Raw genomic sequence first — 26,243 nt, forward strand, 5'->3', positions numbered from 1 at the left:
TTATACAGTTTCAGGTATTTAGAACCATTTTGATTAAATGCAGAAATGTAAAGAAGGCATCATCATCATCACGTTATTATACTGACACACACACCCTTTATATTCATTCAAAAATACAATTATAATACACAATGTTGACAGAGTACGGTACTAAAACTTTTTATATTTTTGCTGTCAGGTTGCTTCAGTTGCACTTTTTCACAACATGAGAGTCATTTAGAAACAGAGGTCAGAGTCGTATTTCTGGATGACAGTCAGGGCTGTAAACAACCAGGTGGTGTTCAGGGTGGAAGGTGATGGGGGGGGGTGGAGGCCGAGCCCAGTGGAGGGTGAAAGAGGACGTTAATGGTACAGCGGTGGGTCGATGGATCGCACTCACTCAGCAGCTAAATCAGGCATGAGACAGTGGTGTGCATGAGTGAGGTTTGTGTGTGTGGGGTCATACAGTAGCGTGCTGAAGCTGAGGTGTGATTTAAAGGGTGTTCTGGCACAAAACTGCCATGTCATGTTCTTTTCACACTATGAAGTGTCTCACTTTTTCATTTGCTTGTGCCATCTCTTCTCTGCCAAGATTGTTTTTATTTCCTCTCATTCGAAGCTGCCTCTTTGTTTTCTACACATCCTTGAAACTCTACCCACTTCTTTTGTCTTTATTTCTTTCTTTACATATACTTCACCCAATCCCCTACTTTACCTTATCTCCAACTCTTATACTCTGCTATCTATCCTTCTCCCCAACAGCCTGCAGATGATCTCCAGACTCAGCTGTCTGAAGCGGAGACGTTTGGTCTCGGACCTCAGGAGGAGCTGGAGAATGAAAGGCAGGCTCAGAGAGAAACTAATCTCAAACTCACACAGGTCAGTTTGCAGCATCAAACAGTCAATAAACGTAAATCTGAGAATTGAACTTATGAAAAATATATCAACATCAAATTTACACACACACATTGAGGGACTACTTTTAACAAAAATGTACAACAAGAGGAACCCACTGTTTTTCCAATCAAGTTCAAATTACCAAATCTGGTCTTTTCTGTCTTGTGACATTTAGCTAAAAAAAAAAGTTTTGAATGCATGATCTGCCATACCCGACAATATGAAAAATGTTTTCCTCTCAGAGAAAGGAGGCTGACCATCTTCTTCAATTTCTTGCATTTCGAACACAATAAACTCTTTATTTAGCATGGGTTTTTGAGAGGAAGCAAAGAGATGGTCCTGGTTTGAACCCTCAGAAGCAAACATTAAAAAAAAAAATGTCACCCTGGTTTGTGTTCCCCTCTCAGCTCCGCGAGGATCACCAGAAGGCTCTGCTCCGTCGGGACTTCCAGCTGCAGAGTTTGGGCCTCCAGGCTCGGCTTCATCGGAAGCTGTGGAGCCAGGAGAGGAGTCTCCTGGTCCAGGAGTCTCAGCACCTCAAACAGGCCTTGTTACTACTGAGCCTCAAACTGCGCTGCTTCCTCAAACAGTGGAGGCTGGGCTGCAAGAAAGACGCAGAGTGGAAAGACATACTGGAGGTATGAGTGAAGTTTGGAACGTTTAGCAACCTTTCAATCCAAATGTAAAATGTAATCACTAACATTCATTAGATACTGTATCTGAAGCAGAGATTAAAGAATAACAGGATATACTGCTACTTTACTGTCTTTTTTTTTTCTTCAGATGAACAGCCTGAAGGACCTCTATCTGCTGTTGGAGGAGGATAACCTGACAAGCCCCGCCCACCAGACCGACAAGAGGGCTGCTGCAGACGCACAACCACCTAGCCCAACGATCAAGGTAGACAATGGAACAAACACACACACACACTCACACAGGGCGCTCACATCGTAAACTCTTGCATGCGTTACTTGTCGTTCTATGTAGTCAAGCGCAGTGAGTAGCACTTTGGCAGACCTGAAGGTGGCGCTACAGGATCTGAGTGGAGAGTTGCGACAGGAGAGGCAAGGCTCCCAGGAACTGACGCAGCAGTTTGCAAAGGCCAAGGCCTCGTGGGAGGTGGAGAGGACTGAACTGAAGAGCCTCATCACACAGGTAAGAAAGGTTACAGTGAAAACAAAGAGCCAGACTGAATGTTGCAAGACGGAGTGATGCAGGATTCATACGGCAATTTCTGAGCATTTTTGGAACAGACTTGATTATTTTACTGAAAAAGATAGTCATATATATTTTTAAACTTCAATCAGGAGTAGGCACCAATTAAAGCTAAATCTGATGAGGGTTGTTGTGCTGTGTCTGCATGTTGCTAGGCAACTCCATATGACAATGAATAATAATAGAATTTGCTTTCATTGTTTCTCTTCAGTATAACTGCTGTAGAGAAGTTCCCCTTCTATTTAAGCTTTGAGAGGCTTTAAGGACTTGTAATGCAACTTCGATTATATGAAACCAATTATCCTCCTTTTTTATGCAGACGTTTCAGCACAAACCCTTTTCTCTGTTTAAAATGAAATGCTGTGTGTCTGCATTACAATGCTTTATTGGAATAATAAGGCCGAGCCCCTGGTGCAGCAATGTTAAAAATTAACCCCACTCTTGAGATTTTGCATGCTACAGCACTGTGTTGTCCATTAATCAAACAGGCAGATCTAGTTTTCTTTGGTTAGTCTGCAGTTTTTTGGAGAGTGGAGACATAAATTCACAGTTAAAAGCCTTTCGACACTGAGGAAGTTGGGCAAAGCTAAATGAATTCAGTGCAACAGGAAAAAATGAGAGTCGTGGGAAGATTAGGCAATACGGCCCCCGCAGTAAATCAGTGCAAGGGCACATTGTCTATCGACTGCAGCAAAGTTTATGACCACCAACTCTCACAAGTAAAAACAAACAAGCTTCTTACATTATGGGACTTTTGCTTGCAAACTTTCAAGCCTGTGCTCCTTTTGTGGTCACTAAAGGAATGATGAAAAGACAATGATTGACTGTATTTCTGCTCTGAAGAAGCCAACGTTCATTTAGAAAAGTTGATCTCAAAATGGATCATGTCAAAAAAAGGTGGATTGCTTCCTTTTTATCTGTGGGGCTACATATTGTCCCAGCAGGGTTTTTTTTACCCTGTCTGTCTTCGTGTGTCTGTCTGTTTGTCTGGCTGTCTGTCAGTCTGTCTTTAACTTTCAAGGTGTCTTTATTGGTACCTAGAAAGGTCAGTCTGTTCTGCAGGCAGGAGATTCAGCATTGCAAAGATCCACACAACTCATATCAAGCTGTCATTGCAGACAGTAATTAATGGTTTTAATTGTTCCACCTCTCCTCCTCATTGTTTTCTGTCTGTCTCATAACAGCAGCAGAGGCAGTAATTTTCTTAAGTGTTAATTAAGAGCCTCAGAGATAGAACGCAGCCTGTGTGTTGCCGTTTGGTAATTGAGACAGAGAGAGCGATAAAAGAAAGAGGGTGAAGACGACGAGAGGCCTGTTAAAGGTTGGCAATTAGAAAAGGGCTTTTCATGTGTTCTTACCTGCTACCTCAGAGTCGATCAATTACCTTTCTATTGTGATATGCTATTTAACTTTTATTATAAATCAATACTTCCCATTTATCCTCTTCAAGTGAACCTTACCTGAGAGGTGTTCAGTGACTCTTCTTGATAACATTGTAAAGTGTGGTCATCAATACTTCCTTCAGAGTCAGAAAAAAAACAAGTTCTTCATTTACTACTATGGATGTTTTCTCAGTAGATTAAGAGTTTTACATTCATTAAATCTTTCAAATGTTTACAGTTTAGGCTCTTTCTAAAACAACATGATTAAACTGCATGATAAATAGCACCATCCCCTTCTTATTCTGCATAACAGCCATTATTCATATGTTCTCTTCACTCTCACAGACGTGTCTTTCACTGACATCATCCATCACGGTAGCATCTGTTGTTAATGTCTGTTCATCAATTTTCTCTCGATTGTTTCTGTCACTTTTTTCTCGTTGTGTTCTCTCACCATTTATGACTAAATCAAATCAAATCAAATAAATAAATAAATAAATAGTGCCTTCACCCACAAATCAATATTCTACTTGTAAAGCAAGAAGCTTCCTTTAAAGGCAAGGTTTACACTTTTGGACCCATATTTTTATTGAGATGGGTTCAGATGGTAACCACATAAAGATGGCCTTCTAGTTTCCTGCTCACACGTTTACAGAGGATCACAAAGGTGTTGCCTTTTTTTCCCCTTAGTTTAATGAATGTACAAGCGCAGGGTGTGGCTCAAAGTCGGTCATCTCTCAACCTGAAGGTCAGGGGTTGGATCCCAAGCTTATGCAGCCATACGTTGATGTGTCCTCGGGCAAGACACTTAACCCTAAATTGCTCCCACTGCTGCGGCATCAGCAGCATGTGAATGTGTATGAATGAGTTAACACTGATGCACACTTGACATAGCAACCTCTGCCATCAGAGTGTGAATGTGCAGGTGTGACCTGCGATGAAAAGGCTCTTTTAGTAGTCGAAAGACTTGAAAAGTGCATTACAAGAGTCTTTGTTGAATCTGTTTGGATGACCAAAAGAAACTCAAGTTGACAGAAAAGTGATATTGCAAACGAAACAAACAATTCACAAAAGTGGAAAATCATAGACATTAGTTACACATTAAAATATGTCAACGCATAGATTAATGTAAAAACGTTAACAGAAGAAACAATAATCACATTTAAAAATGACATTAGAAGACAAGGACAAACAGGGGAACAGAAGCACAAAATAAAGTTAAGAAAATGTTAAACCTAAATGATGCAATAGGACAAAAAAAGTTGGGAGGTAGATTTTTCTTAGTGAAAGGTAGTTTATATGACATTTCTCAAACATTACCATATTAATTATTGATTTCAGAATACAAGAACTAAATGCTCCATTGTGAAGTCATGACTGCCCTCACCATAAAGGCAGTTAAACAAATGACCACCCCCCACACATACAACGCTGTCATTAATCATCGTCATTAACACAGAGAGAGGCTCTCATGCTGCCGTACAAGATCATTTGTCTTTTGATTGGCTTGTCAGCTCCTTTGACAGCCAATAGGATGCGAGTACAGTGTTTCAGAGTGATAACACTTTCCGCTGAATGTGAAGGAGACACAGGTTTTTCTTTAGAGATAAAAAGGATTTTATTGGTTTCTATTTAACCTTCATTTATCATGTATGTTAACTCACTGAAGCACAAGTTTTATATTCTCATGTCATGTAAAAATATCTTGTATTAGTGTGTAGTAAGTGAACACACACATATTTTATACACTTGCCCAGTAATCTATCCCTTAAAAAAAAGACTTGTGTGGCCTAGATTCCACAGCTGGAACGTCTCCTCTCTGCCAACAGTGCACACTGTAAAGTATGCCATTAGTCTGCCCTGGTGGTGTGTGGGTGTTAGTGTTGACATCCACCAGCCAACCGAATCATATCCATGCCAACGAGTCCTGGCAGCGTGCAGCAGCTCACCCAGCTGTTTCTTTGTCGAACAAGTCAAATCAATTTTCAAACTCCTTCCTACCCTTCACTTTTCTTGACAGCAAATTATCTCTTGCATTCAGCATGCTGAACAAACAGTGTCAGTGAAGTAGAAAAGACATCTCGATTCTTGAGAACACGCAGTTCATGCCTCCTTTTTTTCCCCCTTATTCAGCCATCGTGAGTCTAGGACATGTTACTCACACCTTCTGTTTCCATGATGACACAGAGTGAGCAGCTGGAGGCGCTAATCGATAGATCAGCACACTTCAGTATTGATGGGCAGATGAGAGAGGAGGGTGGAGAAGTCGTCTCAAGTGCAGATGCTACTAAATCGGTCTTTATGTAAAGTCAAACACTAGTCATTTGCTTCAAATATTTTAAATGTATCATAAACATAACTTTTTTTCCTGCTCGAGTTTGAGGGTATACACTTGTATTCATGCAAAGAAATCTGACAGTTCAGAACGTTTAAACCTGCTCTGCTGTAATTTATCAGGCGCTAATTCTAGAATCATTTGGCCGCCCTGCGATATCCTCTTCAAATTGTGAAGCAATTTCAGTTTTGATGGCTGGTGATGGAACACTTATAAAGTCCCCACATCAATAAACTATTACCTAATCCTCAACTTGACATCTCTGTCTGATTGTTGCTGCTAAAAGGTTTTATGCAACTTGAATTTGAGTCAGAGCTAAAGTGTGGGCAAGGTTTGTATTCATTTAGGATAGTCTTAAGCATGAATTACTTGTGAGCCTTCAGGCTATGAAGACACCTTCTTTAGGGTCACATGAACATCATTACTTGTATTTTTTAATCAAATGACTTAGTCATACTTAGTATTACACACATCCTTTCTATAAGCAGGTGTATTTCTAATCACAGTGTGATGTCTTGTCTACATTTTTTAGTTAACATTATTGAACTAAACAAACTGTAGCAGTGTATGTCAGAGTCGGTTAAACCATTAGTAGTAAATATATAATAGAATATAAGTCTAGCCAAGTAATGAGAAATATTTTGAGAGACTCAAACACTGAAGTGCCACAGCGTCATGGCAACATCAGATTTAATTACACAACATGCATTGTATATCTTACTATATTTACCCTCTGTGTGTATTATATAATATCTAGGTTATGGTATTTATTCCTAAATCTGGCACAGATTTCAGCTCTGCAGAGGGTCTGTATTCTCCTCAATTAACAGCTGAGGGGTGGTATGCAAAACAGATAACACGATGTTGTAGGGCAGAAATCTGCTTCAGCCAAATAATACTATGCATTAAAGAGAATTTTATAAACTGTGCGTTTCTGCAACATTATTATTGTTTTCCTTAGAGTTACGATCATATTTACTTCAACACTTTACAGTTTATTAAGAATTAACCCATTCTCTAAATGCAAGCTGGAACTTTCTGGCAGGCGGCCCCTGAAACTTTCCTGGCTTGTTCACACATGCACTGTATATCGAGAGGATACCCCTGTGGGACAGGATTGAGGCGGGACAAGGGGGCACGACAAGCCGTAAAAAGAACAACAAAGAAATGGCTTTAGACTGTTTGGTTTTTTTGTTGTATTTCCAGGGTTTTTGAGACATTTCTTCACATCCTAGACCCTGCAGTTATCTCTTCATGCTTAAACTTAATTAATAAATCTGCAGTTTTATAGTCAAGGTTTTAGTTGAATAAATAAAAGTAATTGAACTTGCTAAATGGTGTTCAGCCAGTTGTGAAACAGATGCCTTCATCAACCAATAAACGCCAGTCATCCAGTAAAAATGCTTTTTTTAATGCATCAGCAGTAAACCTAGTTAAGACACGAGGCTCGTTAAGCCGCGTCCCTCATTAGTCATTTACTCTGTTGCCATGGGAGACGAGAGCTGAGCTCAAGGTGTGCAATGCTCAATCGCATTGCACTGTGATTGGTTGCAAGGTAGTTCCATTAGCACCATATACAGACGCCACTGCCACAGAGTCAGGTCAAAGACAGGCAGGGATGGGATTGATGGGTCTGGGGAAGGTGGGTGTGTCCATGTTAAGTGTGAGTGTCTCTGTATCAGATTGATGGGCCAGCTAGTGTCGGCTGTGTGAACTATGGCGCTAAGACAGAGGGGAAAAGAAGGAAAGCAGAGCTATTCATAAAAAATTCAAGCAGTCCCACCTACAGGCTCAGTGACAGCATGCCAGATTCATGGAGAGCGAAAAAAGGGTGTGAAGAAGCTCAAAATAGAGGGTGGGAAAGCTGCAGACAGAGAGAGAGAGAGAGAGAGAGAGAGAGAGAAGGGGGAAGAGGATGGAGAGAGAGGAAAAAGGTAAAGAAGCATTGAGAGAAAAAGAACAATGAGCTGAGAAATCTGTAGGCACAAAAGTAAAAAAAGAGAAAATACTTAACGATTTCCATATTTCATTATACCCTCAGCCTGAGACGATGATTTCAAATGTGTGGACATTTTGTTTTACTGACTGTCCTTAAATGGACACACCATGACTTCCCATAAACAATCTCTTTGTGGTCAAATGAGTCTTAAGTTTTAAGTACAATTTTAAACCTGTAGGTTATTTTTGTGTGATTATGGTAGGTTGTGTGTACATTTACCAAAGGGCAGTGCTGAAGCTACATTTGTAATATCTTGTACTGCATTTTATGCCTTTATTAGATGGACAGGAAAGTGATCAGGAATAACAACAGTGGGGAAAGACGTTTGGCGGAACAGCCACACCTTATAATTGAATCTAGCTCGAGGTCTGTGGCCTCTTTACATAAGCTGCACAAACTAAGCTCTTGACCACAGGCAGCACCACAGTAACTTGTACTTTTTAGTATTCAAGTTTTAGTATCTAACTTTTGAGCCCCTTTTTAACCTAAACGTGCTATAGCTACATCCCTGTTGTCAATCAGTCTATCGTCCAAAATATTGCTACATAAGACTTTTTATACAGTAACATTTAGGATGCTTGGTTGACATTAGTATGCTGGTTATATAACAGTATTCCACATCACAATACTTTTCTCAGACTAAAGAATCAAATCCTTTCATTGCAGCTGATTTTACTTTATAGCTTCTTTGTCTCCTCCCTGTCGCTCACAGTTTAGGAGGAGATTTAGAAGTAATTCACAAACGAGTTGTTCCAGACTGTGTTCTTTGATGAAGCCAATGAACAGGTGCCACTTATTCCCAGTCACTGTCTGTGCATAAATTACAGGTCTGGCCAGACTAAATGTCACCGCCACCTGGCAACACTGTTGTTAATTAACATCCACCGTGATGTGGCTGATTAAATGTGTTTGCATACCCAGTTAACTTTTCCCAGGCTTCTAAAAAGATGTCTTGATAACAAAAAGGCAAATTGCGTGCAATCGTTTGATGCAGGTTCAAAGAACTTTATGCATCTGTTTGAGGCTGGTCTGTTGTTCTGGCTCCCTGTATACACATATTCTAAGCATAGATTAATTAAAAACATGAGAAAGAATGTGATACCAAAGAAGCATTTTTGAGGTCTCATTTTTGACCTCAGCTCTGTATATATCTTTCTGCTTCCAGCTTGAAACCAAGGCAGGGAAACCAGCAGCAACTCTGTCTGCCAGTGATGCACTTGAACCTCCAGACCTTAAGGTGGCACTAAAGAGGGAGCGTGAAGAACACCAACATCTCTTGGCTGATTCCTATGCAGCTGTGATGGACCTAACTAAACAGGTAAATGTGTGCTTTTATGAGTTTGGATTATGGTCAGAAGGGGACAAAGCTAGTAATGTGTTTGGAAACTGTTTTAAGAAAGAGGATTGAACTCTGCAAGTTGGCTCGAGAGCTGTATTTTATTTGAAATGTGATTTTTTTTAGTATTCATCTGACTTATTCTGGTGGTGTGCACTCCAAATACACCCTATTCCCCCGTCTTATGATCTGCTCTTCTACCTCTCTTTCTGTTGTGGCCAACCCACGAACCAATCAGCTTCAGATTGGAGAGAGGAACTGGGGCAGAGAAAAGCTGGAGCTGCTGGAGAGGTTCAGCCAGGAGAGAGCTCAGTGGGAGCAGAGGCTGAGAGAGGCCACAGCACAGCAGGGGAAGGTATGCGGAGCAGCATGATTTGGAGTGTGTGCAAGAAGCAGAGAGAGAAATGTCAAAGACCTAAATAAATTTAAAAAAAGGCATGAGTATACTGTATGTTGAGACAATACAATCTGCCTGGAAGAGGGGTGTATGCTTGAGATAAGGAGGACATTGAAGTTTATTCAGTAAATAAAGATGTGTATTGCGTTGTCATTTAGTGTGAATGTTGACAATGTCCCGTATTTCTCTGTTAGTTAATCAAGGCTAGAGCTCCGATCTCAGAGGGGGGATACTATGGAGTCTCTCCGTCACATAAATCGCTTTATTGGGGGCCTGAAAATGCCCAAATAGGAAGCAAATTCAGAATATGCATCAGGCCTCTTTAATTTTTTGGAGGTTTTATGGATGACTTTTGCAGAAACATTTATCATTTTTAATAAGCCTTCCCCATAGAGGGAAACTTTCACTTAATGTTTGACATTTAGTATGCTTACTGACCATGTCAATACCTAAAGACAATCCTTTTGCACCCATAGGCAAACGTGTCTACCATTTTTATTAGAATTTCAAAATAATGCCCAATAATAATAATGCTTTTTACAGGCTTGTCCTTGGGGTTTAATCCGATCATAGCTCACAAACTGCTTAAGAGGTTTCCAGTTGCTGTGTTACAGGAGGTATTCTCCTCTAAGGATACTTTGCTGACGCCATCAGAAGCAACAGAAAGCAACAGCCTGAATAAGAACCCTCTCTGGTTTTAGTGGTTGAGCTGCAGTTTAATGTTACTCTGCACTCTCCAGGAAAACATGGTCATTTAGATCGGCTGATTATACACCAGTACAGTCACTGCCCAGCTGCTGCAACATGTCAGCAATGGCTGAAGTGAGATTACATCAGTGTTTTGAAGTGGTCATTACTTGTGGCACACAGACATGAACCCACTCAGTGCTCCTCTACCCTATTTCTTCTGTCTGCTGTGCCTGCCTTCTGTTTGGTGTTCAGTCTGGGTTAAATCTTATCCTCCCGTTATAACCCTCTTCCCTTTCAAATAATTATTTTTGCCCCTTTCTTGTCCCTCTACCTCCTCTTCCCTTCTCTTGGTTTGTGTGATCCCGTCTGACTCCGTCCATTAAGTGACTGTGTCCTGCACTGGAACCTTGGCAGGAGGCCAAAACATGTTATACTTTAATTCACTCTGTCTGAGTCTCTCTGAGTGTGTCTGTGTCACGCTCTGACACCCATAAATCTAATCTACTGTCTGCTTTGATGATGTTGTGTTTTTTCAAACACTCCTCACATTTGATTTTAGTGCCCCCCTCAGGCCAGTTCGTGTAAAAGGTAGCTCGATTATTTTATTTTTTTTGTGGTTTAGCTCAGTGATATACTGTATACTTCTCACCTGGCTGAAAAACATTGTTTGACATCTTGATCAACATGTTTAAAGCCTGTCACCACTGCGATCCAGCCTTGAATAAGCAGGAGTAACAGATGGATGGACCATAACTTAAGTGATTTAAAGTTGTCTGTTCTATAGTGAATAATTTTATACGTTGATGGATATACAGTTTAAACATTAATGAGGTGTAACATATTTTAGATTTGTAACTTTCCAGTAAAAGTAATGTGCTTAATGGATTAACCCATTAAAGCACATTACTTTTATCAAACCGAGTCTTCAGCCTCTGTCTACAAACTTTTAGCTCCATGCCTCTCTTAACAACAGCAGAAGTTGAGTAGGAAGGTGTACTCTATAAAAGATGTATATTTATCTTCTGGTCAGTATATTGAACACACCCACTCTGCACTGTCTGCAGTTCAGTGAGTTGAAGGTGAAAGACCATCCGTTTATCTGCACAACTAAGCACATAATCTGCAGATGTCCTTTTCCCTTCATGCACTCTCTCTGTTTCACTTTCTTTCCTCGGAGGGGGAATGGCTTCAGTGCAAGAGATTAAGAAACATGCTGACTCAGCATTTTCATCCGTGTGTATGTGTGTCTGCCACAGAGAGATACTCGTCGATCTCCACTTCCCGTGCCAAACTGCTCCAGAGGAAATGGAAGGCATTGAGAAAGTAGATGTATTGCAGGATGTTGTTTTTTTTTAAGTGAGGAAATAAAGAATGTGACAGGAGCAACACTGGTGATGGTCTTTTGTTGTCTGTAAAATCAAGTGGGCCCATTGTTTCCATTTTCACTCATAGTCTGCTCTTTTTCCTCACAGTCCAAGCCCTCAGGCAGCGAGTCCTCTGCCGACACAGTCATCACCAATGGGACAGGATCACCAAGGTAACAATTAAAAAGTTATTGGAGAATTAGCTTTGAAATATTTTTTTCAGTCAATAAACATTGTAATCTTTTCCAAGTGGTGAAACCCAAAACCTTACCTAAAAACAAACTACTTTTTTTTTTTACTTTTTCATCAGTTCCTTTTATCATTAGAATTTCCCAGTTTGGGAGCAACAAAGTGTATCTATCTATCTAATAATCTATCTATTTATCTATCTATCTATTTATCTATAAAAATGAAAAAAAGAATGGCTTAATTTGAGTGTTTATTACTCATCTGGAAAAGAGAAATGTTTTTAATCAACACCTCTGTCTTTGAAAAAGAACCAAATCCACATCAGAACTCAATGTCGCAGAAGTCAATGGAACAGCAAATCAAGAGATCCAGTTTGCAGATTCATCTGTTTTCATTCGCCCAGAGTTGGGTGACCTCAGCAGGAAAAACTGGACCTACTTGACCAATGAGGTGAATATGAGTTTCTACTACAGGTTATTCTAATATCTTTGGGAAGACAAGTGAAGTAAGTGATCAATGTACTCCTTTACAAAATACAATAACTGAATTAAATTTCTCAATCCTGTAATTATCCAAGGAATTTAGACAGTCATCTTATAAACATCTGATATCTTTGAAGTAATCGCTGCCTCCACCTGCTATTCTATTCAAAGTGAATACATAGGGTAAATAGATACACTAATAATAATTTTAGATTTTTGTCTTTTGTTCCCACTCTCTTATTCCCTCTCAGGCCCCAGATGTTGGAGACACCTGTAAAACCTGGGATGGCCCCAGCGGCTCATGTAGCAGCTTGGTGGGATCAGAGCTCGACCTGGATTTGGTCCAGAGGAGCTACACAGCTCCAGACCGCACCGGCATCAGGATCTACTACAGCCCTCCTGCAGTACGGCGCATGGAGCACCGACATAGGAACCAGGAGGCCAAAGAGCCACAGCATGCACAGAACGGCAGCTCTCTTGTAGGACTGAGTGGCTCAGACGTTGGCATGTCTGCTGTGGAGAGCCTGCAAGCTCACCAGCAACAGCTTTCATCCTCCTTTTCATCCTCGTACGAGCAATGGCTGAGCTCGCTGTCCAAGCAGCACAGGGAGTTGCTGGAGAGCAGAAGTGGCTGTGTTTCTGACTCAATCCCCAAAGTTGTCAGCAATGGCATTGGTGGTTCTGCTAACAGTTTGGTCGATGGGATCACCTCCCCGTCGGCTTTCCATGGTCTTCAGATGGGCGAGATCTCAGCCAATTTAAGCGATGACATGAAAGAGATGACCAACTGTGTACGCCAGGCCATACGCTCGTCATCCCTCGAGAGGAAAGCCAACAAGGAATCCGTGAGTCAAGCGAATGAAAAAAGAAAGGCCAAACAATGTAGAGGCGTATAAAGATCTTTATAAAGATGCATGCCTTTATACTAAAGCATGCGGTTGCATTGTGTGCATTTTAAGGGAATGCTTATATTCACAACTGTCTTGCTTAATAAGCTGTTGCGGACAATCTTCATTGCATTCTAAACATTCTCCATCAATTTCATTTCTCCACTCAGGGGGTCGGTATGTCCTCCAGATCCACACAGACTGCTGCCCAATACGTCAGCATTGGACTTCAGACAGACAACCTTCCGGGTAGCAGGGGGGCCGGGTTACACTCCAAAGCCTGGTCACCGCGCCCGTCATCATCAACAACGTCTCCTCTCGCCTCGGCCCGAGCACGGCAGATTTCGACATCCCTGGATAAAGTTCACGGCCGCATTGAGAGACCGTGCTGTTCACCTAAGTATGGATCCCCCAAACTACAACGTAGAGTGTCTTCTGGTAAGAATCTTTATATCGCTGAGCATCCTTGAAGCCTTAGTGATTCTTATTACAAGAACTATTTTTAAGCCAAGTCATAAGTCATAATTCATTCAGCTGCGTTTTTTAACTGGCTCCTTAAATGACTATTTTTTTGGGAGACCTAGAAACCAAACTGTCTTGTTTACAGGCTCGACATCCAGACTGGATGGGAGTTCCTCCTCTAGGGACCGTAGCCTGTGGAGCCTCCAGCAAAGATCCATGGGTGGAGGAGGAGGCTCCGCATGGGCTCGCTCCACCACCACTCGGGACAGCCCAGTGCTGAATGGCCTCACTGATGGTCTCTCAAGCCTGTTCAGTGTAGTGGAGCACAACGGGAGCACCGAGTCGCTCTGGAAGGGTGACGGAGGTAAAATTGATTGATGATAGGAGAGTAAATGTGTACAGTCCTTTGTGTTTGATGTCTTTCTATTGGCAATATTTTTTATAACAAACCATTGAAAATCTTTATTGACATCTTTTACAACAGTACATAGCTTTTATATGCATGTTTCCTAAAGCATTGATTACAGAGCTAAAGCTCAAAACACAAGTGAAAATGTAATAAGAAAATCAATCAGATCAAATCTCTAGAGCTCAATGGGACATTTTGGTTTCATCAAATATTCCCTGCTTGCCACTAGGAGCCATCCAAGTTGCCAGTCCAGCCCGGCATCCACCAGCTGCAGGGAAACCCTCTGGTGGGTCTGTCTGCGTACCTGACCCAGGCTCTCAGCAATATGGCGGCCTGGTCCAGGAGTTTTTCAGGAACGTCTGCAGCAGTCGTGTCCAGGCAGGAATCACCCTGCCTGCAGACAGAGCCCAAAGGGAAACCCTCAGCGGCCTCGGAGGTGTGGGTGTCTTGGGCGCCGTGGATGAGACCAAGCCGGAGTGCGTGTCAGCCGCGGGGGGAGGACTTGGAGTGCTGGCCGGGTTGGGTGGAGGCAACGAAAATGTCACCAGGATTGTCAATAAGAGGTTTATGAGACAGACGGCTGGAGAGGAGATGGTCACCATCATGGGAGGAGGGAAAGAAACAGGCAACGTAGGACCTGCAGGATCTGGCATAGAGGTATGGCCAATGGATACGCTATTTCACATTTCTCTTACATCATAGCGGAACAATTTCAACAATTGATGAAGAATGTTTTATTTAGAGATCCACTATGGATGCAGAATATTAGCTTTTGTAAAGCATGCCACAACCCGCTGAATTTAAAATTCAAAATGCAGATAATATTAGTGTCTATCCATTTCTGTATTAACTGAAAATCAAAAAGACTCAGTGATTAAATTCTAAAAAATTCTTAGAATCAGGACATTTTCTAAGAATTTCTCATCAAAGTTCAGACCGGATCCTTGTAAAGATGAAAGTTATTCACAGTGTCTCAGCCCTTAAAAGAGCTCAGAAGGTGTAAAACTGTGAGGAGTAGTGAGGAGGACTTCTCACAGGTTTAAGAGTTTCTCAGGCTGAGGAGAAAATAGAGAGATGTTCATCAAACACTACATAAAGAATATTTTTGACTATTTGTTGGGCACAACAGACAAATGATTTGTGCAGATATTTCATTATCTGACTTTTTTCATTACAAAGTGAGACATGCATGCTGAGTTTCTCTTCATGTGGTCAGCTCCACAGGTGCATCCAATCTCTAATTAAGACCCTTCACATGTTGATGTAACGATCAGCAGGTGAAGAAGCTGCTGCACAAATGGACATGTGATTTCAAACATCTTGTAGGTGTTACACTTTTAAAGAGCGTCTTACAAATGATCACACAGACGACCAAGTGTTATAATTACACAATGTCTGACTAGATTCTACGGTTGGCTCTTTTTCCAACAAATTTTTTTAGATTAACCAATCACAGCTTCTGAAAAAATGTGTCATACCTAGCAACGGGGTCAACCACGCGTCTTGAATCAAATAAAAGTTTTTGTCTCTTCCTTGCTCAGAGTTGCTCTAAGAATTATACTGAATTATGCTGGCGAAGACTAAGACTAATCCGGCTAAGACTCCTTGCTAGGATTTTTTTAAGCTAATTTTAGAGTTCTCTCAGAATTTGTGAATACGGGCACCTACCTGCATGTTAGGGTTAATAAAACACTCTTCTCTTCCCCCCCCCAGGATGCACCCTGTGACTGTGCCGCCCAGCCTTCCTGCTTCGCCCGACCATCAAGAGCTCCTGCACGACATTCCCTCGGCCAGTGCAAGCACCGCCCACAAGAGTCCCCAGCAGCCATCGAGGAAAAGGGGGACGTCTCCACTGAGTGACGACACTTCTACTGCCACTTTGCAAAGACACACAACAAACTCACTGCAACACTGAATCTTCACAAACACTGTACACAACTGCCATGAAAACTCATTACTCACGTCACATGTACATACACACATGCCTCACAGGGGCACTGCCAAACATAACTCACACCACAAGCACACTGCACATGCTGTCCCACACACACTGCCACACATATATATTACAAAATATATACATACAGGGCCTAGGCCTTGTTACGCTTGACTTAGACTATGACATTCCCATGCCAAGGACAGGGACGACTAAAAGTCCCACCCAGCAATGGGTCCAACCAACTACCAGCAGGACGTACAAATGAACACACTCTGATCTTACACTCTAAAACTACGAGAAGTCTTTCAGCTGAATAGAGTTAAACAAGTGAAAAATATGATGTCAGGATTGGAGCTCCCCACCAAACTCTCAAGAGGCATTACAAATAATGATGACATCATGCAGTTGGACCAGCTTTGGATTTAGATGAGCGAGGAGGCACGAAGCGTTTTGACCCAGTTTGAATACGCAGTGAGAGTGCATATCACTCTGCAAGCTACAGTATACTACTGGAAAGGGAACATCTATCACAACTTAACAAAATAAATCCTAAATTGCGTTTTATTCTCTGAAACCATCGACCTCAAAAGAGTGAATTTCTCTCTGAACATACACCCTGTGCTGGGAAGTGCAATCATGCCTTCATAATGGATTAGCACAACGACCTTAAACAAGGATCTGAAAACTCTGCATTGTGATGATGCATCTGCTTCAGCTACAGAACTGTTTCTCTTCATTCTCATACTGAATTAGGGAGCAACAAGAAACACTCAAACTTTTGAACAGACCAGGAGTACATGAGTGATATTAGGCTGTATAAATAAGACCATTAAACTGATCTGAGATAAATGTTTAGTAAAACCAAAACAACTCTGCAGGCTTATTTTAATGTATCTGTCCAGTATGTCCCCAGCAGGACTTTGACAGCATGTACAGGAATGTTTTGTGGGATTGTAGCTATGACCTTGTATTTGGAAGACATCTTCCAAAGAAATGTACTTCTTAACTACTTCTATTTGGTTTACCATTGTCCAGCCGGCAGAAAGTGCCTGCCTGTGTCATATTTCTGGGATGTTTAATTGATTTCACTGATGTCAAGAGTACTCCTTAATAGGATATTTCAGTATTGTTGAAGGGGGGGTTGTACTGTGTTGGGAACTTGTCGATACCATCAAAAGGACGCTGATCAGCTTGGCCCCTTTATTGAGAAACGCACCGGTGTGCTCTCACAGAAGCTAAAGTGGGCTTTAACATCACAGAAGATGGGATAAATTGGACCATGTCTTTTGGTTGTTTTTTAAGAAAAACAGACCATAAAATTCCATGATGATGTGTATGCAGTATTTTAAGCAAACACTTTATTCTGTCTGATGCAAATTGATCAGCTATTCGGCTCCAAACCAAACTAAAATAAAAAGAGAAAATTTGACAGGTATGAGTGGAACTACTGTGTAAGTGGGGAAACAAGACAAAAGGAGTTTTTATTGACAAGTACCTAATACAAAAATACTTCCTTCAACAATACAGAACTACTCACATTAAACCTACAGCACACTGTCCTCAAACATTGAAGGTGGTTGTATGGATTGGGGAATATTTTCACTGATAAAAATGGAAACCTAAAAGCCCATTTGCAAACTCAGCTTTGCTCTGATGGATCGATCGTGTATTTTTTTTTCTCTGGTTTTTAAGAGTGCCTCTGCTATTTGTTTGAGGTCTCACTTCTGAAGCCCACAAGGGATTGATGGAAGGTGAAGTTGCAAAAAAATGAATCAAGTTTAAACTGATGTTTTTATCTTTTGAATCTGCTATACAATGTTTTTTTAATAACTCATAACATTGACTTGATATCTAGCATCTTTATTGGTACATTCATACTCCCAGAGCTTCAGTGGACCAGAGCTTTCCAAACTCAAATTGCTACCATCCTAACTATCATTGAGCAGAACTGCATACTAACTCCTAAATCCAAGGAAAATTCAGTCAATGCATTTCTTTCATTAGTCTCTCAGTTGTTTGTGTATGAATGGGATATTCAACTCTAAAGTCCTCCCTTGTCTCTGCTCCTCTCCATTGAATATCTGTTCTTAATTCACAGTATTACAATTATAGCGAGACTAATGAACAGACCCGAACTCAAAAATGTAGCATTAAATTGTCATCTCGTGAAATGAAATGCTAAAAGTCTTTGCTGCCCATCTGCAGTGACAGTAATCAAAGCACTGGCAGTTTTACATTTTTAAGAAACATATTCACAAACAGTTTTTATGAACTTATATTTTTAAATGTAGCCTTTTTGGGGAAAAAACGTTTTTCTAAATTAAAACATGTTCATCTTTTTTGTACTTACATGCAGCCAGCATCAGCAAGATAAGATGTTTAGAAGTAGGGTGAGTGCTAATCCAGTGAAATACTATTGTAAGAAGTTGAAGGCTGACTTTAAAAGATAAGGAAAAATATTATAAACTGAGAACAATCATCTTGGGAAGGATTTGAGTTCATGTCTCTCACGTCGCTCTGTGTTTGCCATGTCCTTCTCTTTTCAAATCAATCGACGCATATTCAAAGTGCCTGTCAGGTTTCCTATCAGTCAGCTCACGCCAAAACTGGACTCCATTTAAACAAATAACCCCACCAAGCCTTTTTTGTTCATGGGTAAGAATGTTTTATGCACATTATTATGATCAGGCTGTACTACAACTACAACAAAGTACTGTATCATTGCGGAGGGAGGAAATGGTTTACAGGTATAGAAGGTTCTAGTATATAAAAATACCTTTTTTTATCAATGGTTATTGAATTCCTGAAACGTAAAATATTTCTGCTTTCTGTCATTGTTTTATTGTTGTTCCACTTGTTTCCATTTAGTTACCATGGTGCTAAAATGTGCTTAAGTCATTTATCCATCTATTTCAATGTCTTAGATCATCTGAGACAACATTTGACTCAGCAATTTAAAAAAAAACATTTCATGGGTCTGAATAACAGTGAGGAAAACCCGCAGACTAAATGGTGCTCTCTGCCTTCCCTCTCGACCTCACTGCTGGTAGAACATCAACCAGTCCGAGGCAGTTACCACGACACAAGGCACGGGTCTAATTGCAACATGAATAAATCTTATTTGTTGACCAAACTTTATTTCATTCAAGCTAGTCTGATTGGCTGAAAGTCAGAACATAAAGTTAACCAGAACCTCATTTTTTAAGATTTTAAGAGTCCCTAGAAGCACAGCCAATAGGACTGAGAACTCATCCACTCACTTCTACATTCTGTTTTATTTGTATCTTTTGAAGATTTGTTGTTGCATCACACAATGCAGTCGCTGCAGAGAGACTTTTTGTGATGCTTGGGCATGTTGTGTATTTGAAAACAACAGTTAAAAAGGGGAAATGTTGAAATCAGATTCTGGTGCTACGGATGCAAATATGTGGGAAAGTTTTCTGAGGAAAAGTTTATTTTTAACACAAAGTTTGTTTTACCTCAAGAATCTCTTGTCAGGTCTACTGTATTCCATCAAACCACAGTGAATATGTGGGACTACATCAGGGATCACAGATCCCTTGTCTAATGTTGCACTCTTCAAATTCAATACACCAACGCAGTAAATGTGTTGAATCTGTAAAGTTTGTCAGACAAACACATCTGAAGTTACTCCAACTTGAGAGACTGGAAGAGGTATACTCCTTACTTTTGACAGAAACTAGCCACCAAAGCCAACGTCATATGCTTTTGCACAAATTACAGTACAACCTGCATATTAAGGGTGAAAAGCTAACCAACATGTTATTGTCGACGCTCAAAATAGTCCGGACACATCTCACGCACAGACACCATAAAGTGCGGCAGAAGAGAAATACATTTCCATCAATGTGGCTCATAAGCAAAAACATATTATACAAGCCCTTACATGTAATGAGTGGACGATACAGTGCAACCATAGACTGTATATAAAGATGGACAACACACTTCAACCTCCTTCCATTGTACAAATATGAAGGAAGCCAAAATACTCCACACGGGTGCTTACATATTGCCCATTTGGCAATATGGAAAAAGTCTGTGCAATAGGGATCAGCTTGAAGAGTCACAGTGTTGACGTCACGCTGCTACCGCCAACAAAAACACATATTTAACTTGCCCATTTAACAGCAGGGATCCCACAGGGCAGGACAATTGACAGCAAAACAGATTACTGTGTCAGTTAAGGAAGTTCAATGACTGAGGTTTGGTAAAAATGAGTTTGACCTGTAAGGGTTAATGACCTTTACTGCAGCCAGTCAATAGGGATAATTGTTCTGACTTCACTTCAGGTGCATTGTTGTGCTGGCCATTCTTTAGACAGGCTTTGAGTGAAACACAAGCAGAGGTGGCTGTCTTGTCTTTAGTGTCTACTGTCAAATAATGACTCAAAGCTTCCCACAGACTTTGGTTAGGCGGACTAATCTGACAACAAAAAGCAACCCTCATTAGATTTCTTAATTTTTTTAACAAACCATGCTCTGCAGAACTACGGATCCTTTCATTATCAGGCATATTTCTTCAGGTTTTGCTTTTCATCTTTTCTATTTTGTCGCATTTAAAATGAAAAGAAGTAGCATGTAAAATGATATGGTTTCAAATTTCAGGTGTAAAATCCATGACACATTTGTTTTAAAGATTTTAAAACATGACACCTACCTACAAGCACAACCTGAAACAAATCCACTTTAACAAAAGACTGAAATTCATTTCAATCAATTGTTGATCCCTTACTTCAAATATTTAATGCATCAATCATTGGAAGTTACTGTGCAAAGATAAGAGAAGCACAGAGATATTTTTTGGTTTTTCACTTTTGATCTCTCAATTATTGCCGATGCTGCCGAAGTCATTAACAGCAGTGAAACTTCTTGATCCGGAGAAAGCTAAACAGATTCTGTACTACCTCTTAAACATTTTACACCATTACTAAACATCATAAAAGATTCCTGTAAATGAATGATTGGATGTGCATTGGTCCTCTCAACATAGTTGCTACCAGGGCTTTATTCCAAATCGTCTTTCGTATATCTGACAGTGAGAAGGTCACCATGTGCCTTTCCTCTACAAAGATGTCTATGTTTAATCAACATGTTTTCTTTCCTTCAGAACATAATGTCTAGTTGTGCTTCATTCCAGATATAAAGTGTCTGGAGTAAAGTTTAAATGTCTTAAGTTGATGTTTTGCAGTGGATGTAGGCCGTTTATGTTTACATCGATCTTCAGTGATTACTACTACAGTACATACATTCTGACAGACGATATGTGTTGCAAGCCAATAAGGGATCTCAGTGTCACAGTTTTTAAAAGTACAGTATGCCTTAGAAATTAGTTTTACATCACTTTCTGGTGACGAGACTGTAAGAACTGAGGATTTGTATCAAGGTGACATTTTGGTAAACTATTTTAGCTTCCCGTCTTAGGCTTTCCTATGATTCTGCAAAGTTGAACGCAGGCCTGTATTTGAGATGATTATGAAGAGTATGCACATGTTCAAGTTGTGGAAGAAACTATTATGCTGAGTTTTATGTCACATTCACATGATAGGAATACATTGAAACATAGTTCACATTTTTAACTGATACTCAAAACAAAACTTTTGTATTACTTTAAAAGTGAATAATAATTTTTTAATGACTTTTGAAAAAGCAAACATCCGATTTCATCATAGTTTGACATACATCTCCTACTCCGATTTTATAAACCTGGACCTATTTTCTTGCATGTTATGTCAAGAATCTGATGCAGTCAGAATGACACTCTGCTCCCTGATGTCATCAGCCAGTTATGTCTCTCCAGCCTCTCCACCCGCCTGCCAGGTTCTACATCTGCTCCACCCCCTCAGGTTATAAAGAGTACTAAAAAAAATGTGCAGCCAATGACAGACAGTTTTACATGTCACACAGCATCACCAGCCAATGACTGATGACTTTATACAGGTTGCACGGCACCAACCATGGGTGTCATTTTTCCCCTTGTGTGTCTCTCCCCATCCTTTCAAATATGTCTCCATGCCATTCATTTCTTCTAACACCCTGACAACGTGTACATAAATTCTTAGCTTTCTATAATGTAAGGCAAACTATAACCTAGAGACTGCCTGCCTGTATATGCGCTCTATATAACCAACTCGTCTTTTTGTACAACGCTTGATTCTCGAGTTAAAAGGAGAATGCGATGAAAGGAATATAGAATAAGTGCACATTTAGGAAATATGGCCCCTTGTATTGCAACTTGAAAGGAAAGGAGAGGTTTTTAACTCCTTGTCTTTTAATTTCATTGAGAAAAGCTGAAAATCAACAGCTGATCTGGACCAGGTTGCTGTAGAAGTATGTAGCTGTCTCTCTTGTGATAGATACTCTGGAGCATTTCTTCTGTACATAGGTGCATTTTGAAGGTATTGAAAAACAAAAACAAAAAAAGGCAGCAAATATTCAATGAGAACATTTGATCCATGTGGATTTTTATTGTGGCGGGAGTTTTTTTTCTCCAACGGATGTAGCTAGCTGTAAAATGAGATGTTATAACTGCCTCCTGTTTGTCATAGAATTCACAAATAAATGTTTGTTCAAATTAAGCGTGTTGTTTTTTCTTCTTTTGTACGTATTTGTAACTGCATTAAGATCGACACATAACTTGCACAATAAATAACATTTTGCAAATGCCAGGTTTAAACCAGGTTTATGAATCTTAGGTTTATAAAATACAGGTTTATGAATCAAATTAACTTTTTTAATCTAATGCTTTGGTTCAAATGCTTACATGGTAACATGTTAAACATTAATGGTTAAAGCACACATAGCTTTTACAGTGCATTTTGGCCATAGACTGTAAATATTAAGGGACTAAGTTTTAGTAATAACATCAATTTGTCATAATCAGGAGTCGCATCAACTCCAAGGAGGCTGTAGACTTTTCTGAAAGGATTTGTGACTTTTGGTTTTTCTGCAGCCAGCTTCAAGTAGACACTTGATAAGACAGGATTTTCCACTTCTGTATCAGCCTAGATGTTTCAAAACCGGAGGTTGCCTTTCTTACACACATTAACTCACATTCTGGTTACAGTTTCAGAAATGAACAGATTTCAAACCACGCCATACTGACTTTCTGCCCTAGCAATTAATGGCCTGACATAATGTGGTCACAGGAATAAAATGTTCTTAACATGCCTCATCTGTGGAAGTGCTCGTTATCTCTAGGGATACAGAAGAGCTTAAGAAGACTCCTAACCTATTAGGTGGATTGGACAGATGGTGTATTGTTGAGCCAGCATTTGGAGAGCACACAACATGAAAGCTGGAATTATACAGACAGTCATTTAGCAGTAGTTAACTGCAAGTTTGCTACCACTTAAAAAAACTCAGTTTGGATTATTTTTCTGTGAAGCTTTGAATTTTATCCTTTTTGTTTATCTTTAATGTACATATGCTTTAAGAGACGGTACACATATTAGTTCTCCTATATAGGAAGGGATAAATCAGGTAATGTTTTGAGGAATAAAAAAAGAAGCAATGATATGAGAAGTTGAAAATGTACTGGAAAAAAATAATACAGTGGAAGGAAAACAGCTTGAGGGAAGAAAAAGAGAGCAAAAGCACAAAGGTTTGCTTTACACCGAGTAAAACAACAGTGTGGGGAACCTCAGGCTACTTCTCATGTTTGTCAGAATAACAGAAGAATATGAGAGATCAACCTGCTGGTTGCCAGAGGCAGGAAAGAAAAACAAAAAAGAAAGTGGGCCAAAAGTGGATGGAGGAAATCCCTGCCGTAAACAAAACAACAGACGACAACAACAATGCTAGGAACCCTGGGGACAACTTTATTTGTTTTTTATCTTTTCATTTCTTTCTTTGTTTTACCTTTGCTGGTTTAACAAGCCCAGCATTCAATATTTTCACAAGTGTGGGCAAAGCTGAAGGAGCAGTTTTTTAGTTTGATGAAAATTGAGAGGTTGTAGAGTTGTCAAACTGCGTACCTACGCAGGGGAAAGGCAGAATTTATTCCCATTTCATTGTTTCATGATAACAAGAGGCTGCCTATACTGCCCTACAAAGCAAAAAGGCAGTAACTGCAATTTTGGTCAAAAATGAGTTATTATCATTTTCGTGACATTCATTGCATCCTTTATTATGTAACAAAATATCTTGTCTTAAATGTGTATCGTTTTGGAGAAAAACATTTTTTTTTTTAACAGTAACTGCAAAAAGCCCTAGTGAAACAAAGCAAAAACACAGTAAAAGCCATTACTGTTTTCTTGCTTTGTTTCATACAAGTTACTCGTGCTTTGTATTACTAGCCTACATTACAACCATGTTACTACACAGTAATGTCACAACTTTAATTGAGTCACACAATGCTGTGGTCTATTCCAAATGAACTGTCCCCATTTGGGCCTTCATGGAACTTGAAATGTGAAATACTTTTTAAGCAGCCATGTCAGCACCAAAACACTGACCAAAAATGGTCAAATGGCTTTGGGCATAGTATATCCATGTTCAGGAAAACAAAGGATTCCAATTATTCTAAATGCAGCGTATCTAACACAAGCTGTGATGAAATGTTTTTTGAAGAATATGTAGTTACTGCCTTTTCCCTTGGTATTGTGGCACATTTTTGGTAAGCAATACAAAGCAAGAACACAGTAACTGTAAAATGGGGTAAAATATCAAATAAAATATGATGATTGATATGTACAAAGAATAAGCTCATATAAAGTAACAAAAATGCCACATGTCCAATAATATACCTACAACTACTTAGGCTGGACGAGGTGATAACTTTAGAGTCATTTTTCTCAGTTCTGCACTCCGCGTAGTTACTGCCTTTTTGCTTTGTAGGGCAGTATAGCTGTCTGGTGTTTCTGCAATATAATGAACGTGAATTATTTAAGATATCTTTTTGTGGGATACAGGGAGTACAGTTTCAGTCATGAAATGAGAATTAAGTTGTATGAAATTCTAAATGTATCCAAAAATATAACGCACCCTGGGGATTGATTTTTCACGCAAGGGTTAGCACAGCAGAAACGTTAATCATGAAATCACTTTGTTTTGTGTGGTACTGTTGTCTCATCTTGTATCTATAAGACCTCTGTTCAACACTTATACGTTGTCCAAATCCCAGAGCCTGACTCAATTTTTCAATGCAGAGAATGCTAACATAACTCCAGTATTTTGCAGAAATTAAGCAACGTAATGCGAGGTCTTTTGAGAATATTGAACCCATTTCTCAAAATGTGCTTGACGTATTATTTCAAGTAAGTACTGAGATTTTTATTTTCTCAATCAAATGTCATCAAACTGTTCACAGTACACTTTAAGAACACATTAATGTGTTCCTTCACTTAACCTTTCTCCAAAGTCTTTCCTCAGTAAGCAATTTAACTTAATTATCTAACTGTTGAAGTCAAAGTGAAGTGGGGATTTAACTCCAGGATGCTTTGCTTCTTAGGAAAAGTTGGAGGTATGTTTGCATAATGTACTTTACCTATTCCACTTTCTGTAATCCCACAGCCTGAGTTCCTAACTTTATTTTAATGTTATCTTATCTGTTCTGGCCTAAAACCATCCAAAAAGTTAAAATTCAAATCCCTCTATCTTTGAACTCACAGCTGGATTTAGTTGAATTCTTAGTGCAAAGGAAGTCATGCTATCTGCAAGTTAGACAGGAAGCACTAAGATTAAAGATATATACAGTATCTGTGTGTGTCTGCAGTCTAAGCTTAGCTAAAAAGCTTCACTATTCAAGACAGGTCTTATTCAAAAGCTGCCACTCAAGACCCATCTGTATCTGTCCAATTTGTCTTTCATTTGAAAGTTGGACGCAGGTGCCGACATAGGGTTGACTTAAAGTTGTCCCAGAAGGATAACCATAAAAATCACAAGCCATAGATTGGAGGAATGGCGCAAAACAAGCTTCATGAACTAAATAAGGCACCTGAACAGAGAGGGCAATGAACATTGTGTAGCACAGGGTGAACCCCTCACTACCTCTTAAGGTAAGCTATTGAGTCAACACAGAGAACTGGAGACTCAGCGGAGTATATATAAGCTCCCCACAAGTGGATTTAATCAAGGCCAATCAGTCACACACACCTGACTGCAGTGAGTTAATTCTCCCACTAAAGCACTGGACCATCCTTTATGAAAGGAGATGGGAAAGTGCCACCACACAATTACTTGCTGCCGCAACTTTTAAAGCGACTCGCGCATTAAAACTGTTCACGAAAACTAACGACCTGTTGGAGGAGAAATGTGGAGACAA

At 39.9% G+C, this 26,243-nt stretch overlaps 1 protein-coding gene across 2 annotated transcripts in view; it reads left to right on the forward strand.

Annotated features, from left to right (window-relative positions):
- mtcl2 (microtubule crosslinking factor 2) overlaps positions 1–19,568 on the forward strand; it is an 89,230-nt gene extending 69,662 nt beyond the window's left edge. For both annotated transcript variants that reach the window (XM_079359089.1, XM_079359090.1), the window contains exons 12-24: positions 742–858; positions 1,284–1,514; positions 1,660–1,776; positions 1,864–2,031; positions 8,973–9,125; positions 9,382–9,498; positions 11,703–11,767; positions 12,092–12,233; positions 12,517–13,110; positions 13,323–13,590; positions 13,760–13,978; positions 14,253–14,680; positions 15,737–19,568. In XM_079359089.1, the coding sequence (XP_079215215.1) occupies positions 742–858; positions 1,284–1,514; positions 1,660–1,776; positions 1,864–2,031; positions 8,973–9,125; positions 9,382–9,498; positions 11,703–11,767; positions 12,092–12,233; positions 12,517–13,110; positions 13,323–13,590; positions 13,760–13,978; positions 14,253–14,680; positions 15,737–15,883 (2,766 nt within the window). In that variant the 3' untranslated portion in view covers positions 15,884–19,568. The remainder of the gene's footprint in view (positions 1–741; positions 859–1,283; positions 1,515–1,659; positions 1,777–1,863; positions 2,032–8,972; positions 9,126–9,381; positions 9,499–11,702; positions 11,768–12,091; positions 12,234–12,516; positions 13,111–13,322; positions 13,591–13,759; positions 13,979–14,252; positions 14,681–15,736) is intronic.
- The last annotated feature ends 6,675 nt before the right edge of the window (positions 19,569–26,243 follow it).

This window comes from Symphodus melops (genome assembly GCF_947650265.1).
Source record: "Symphodus melops genome assembly, chromosome: 13".
In the NCBI taxonomy this organism is placed as follows: domain Eukaryota; kingdom Metazoa; phylum Chordata; class Actinopteri; order Labriformes; family Labridae; genus Symphodus; species Symphodus melops.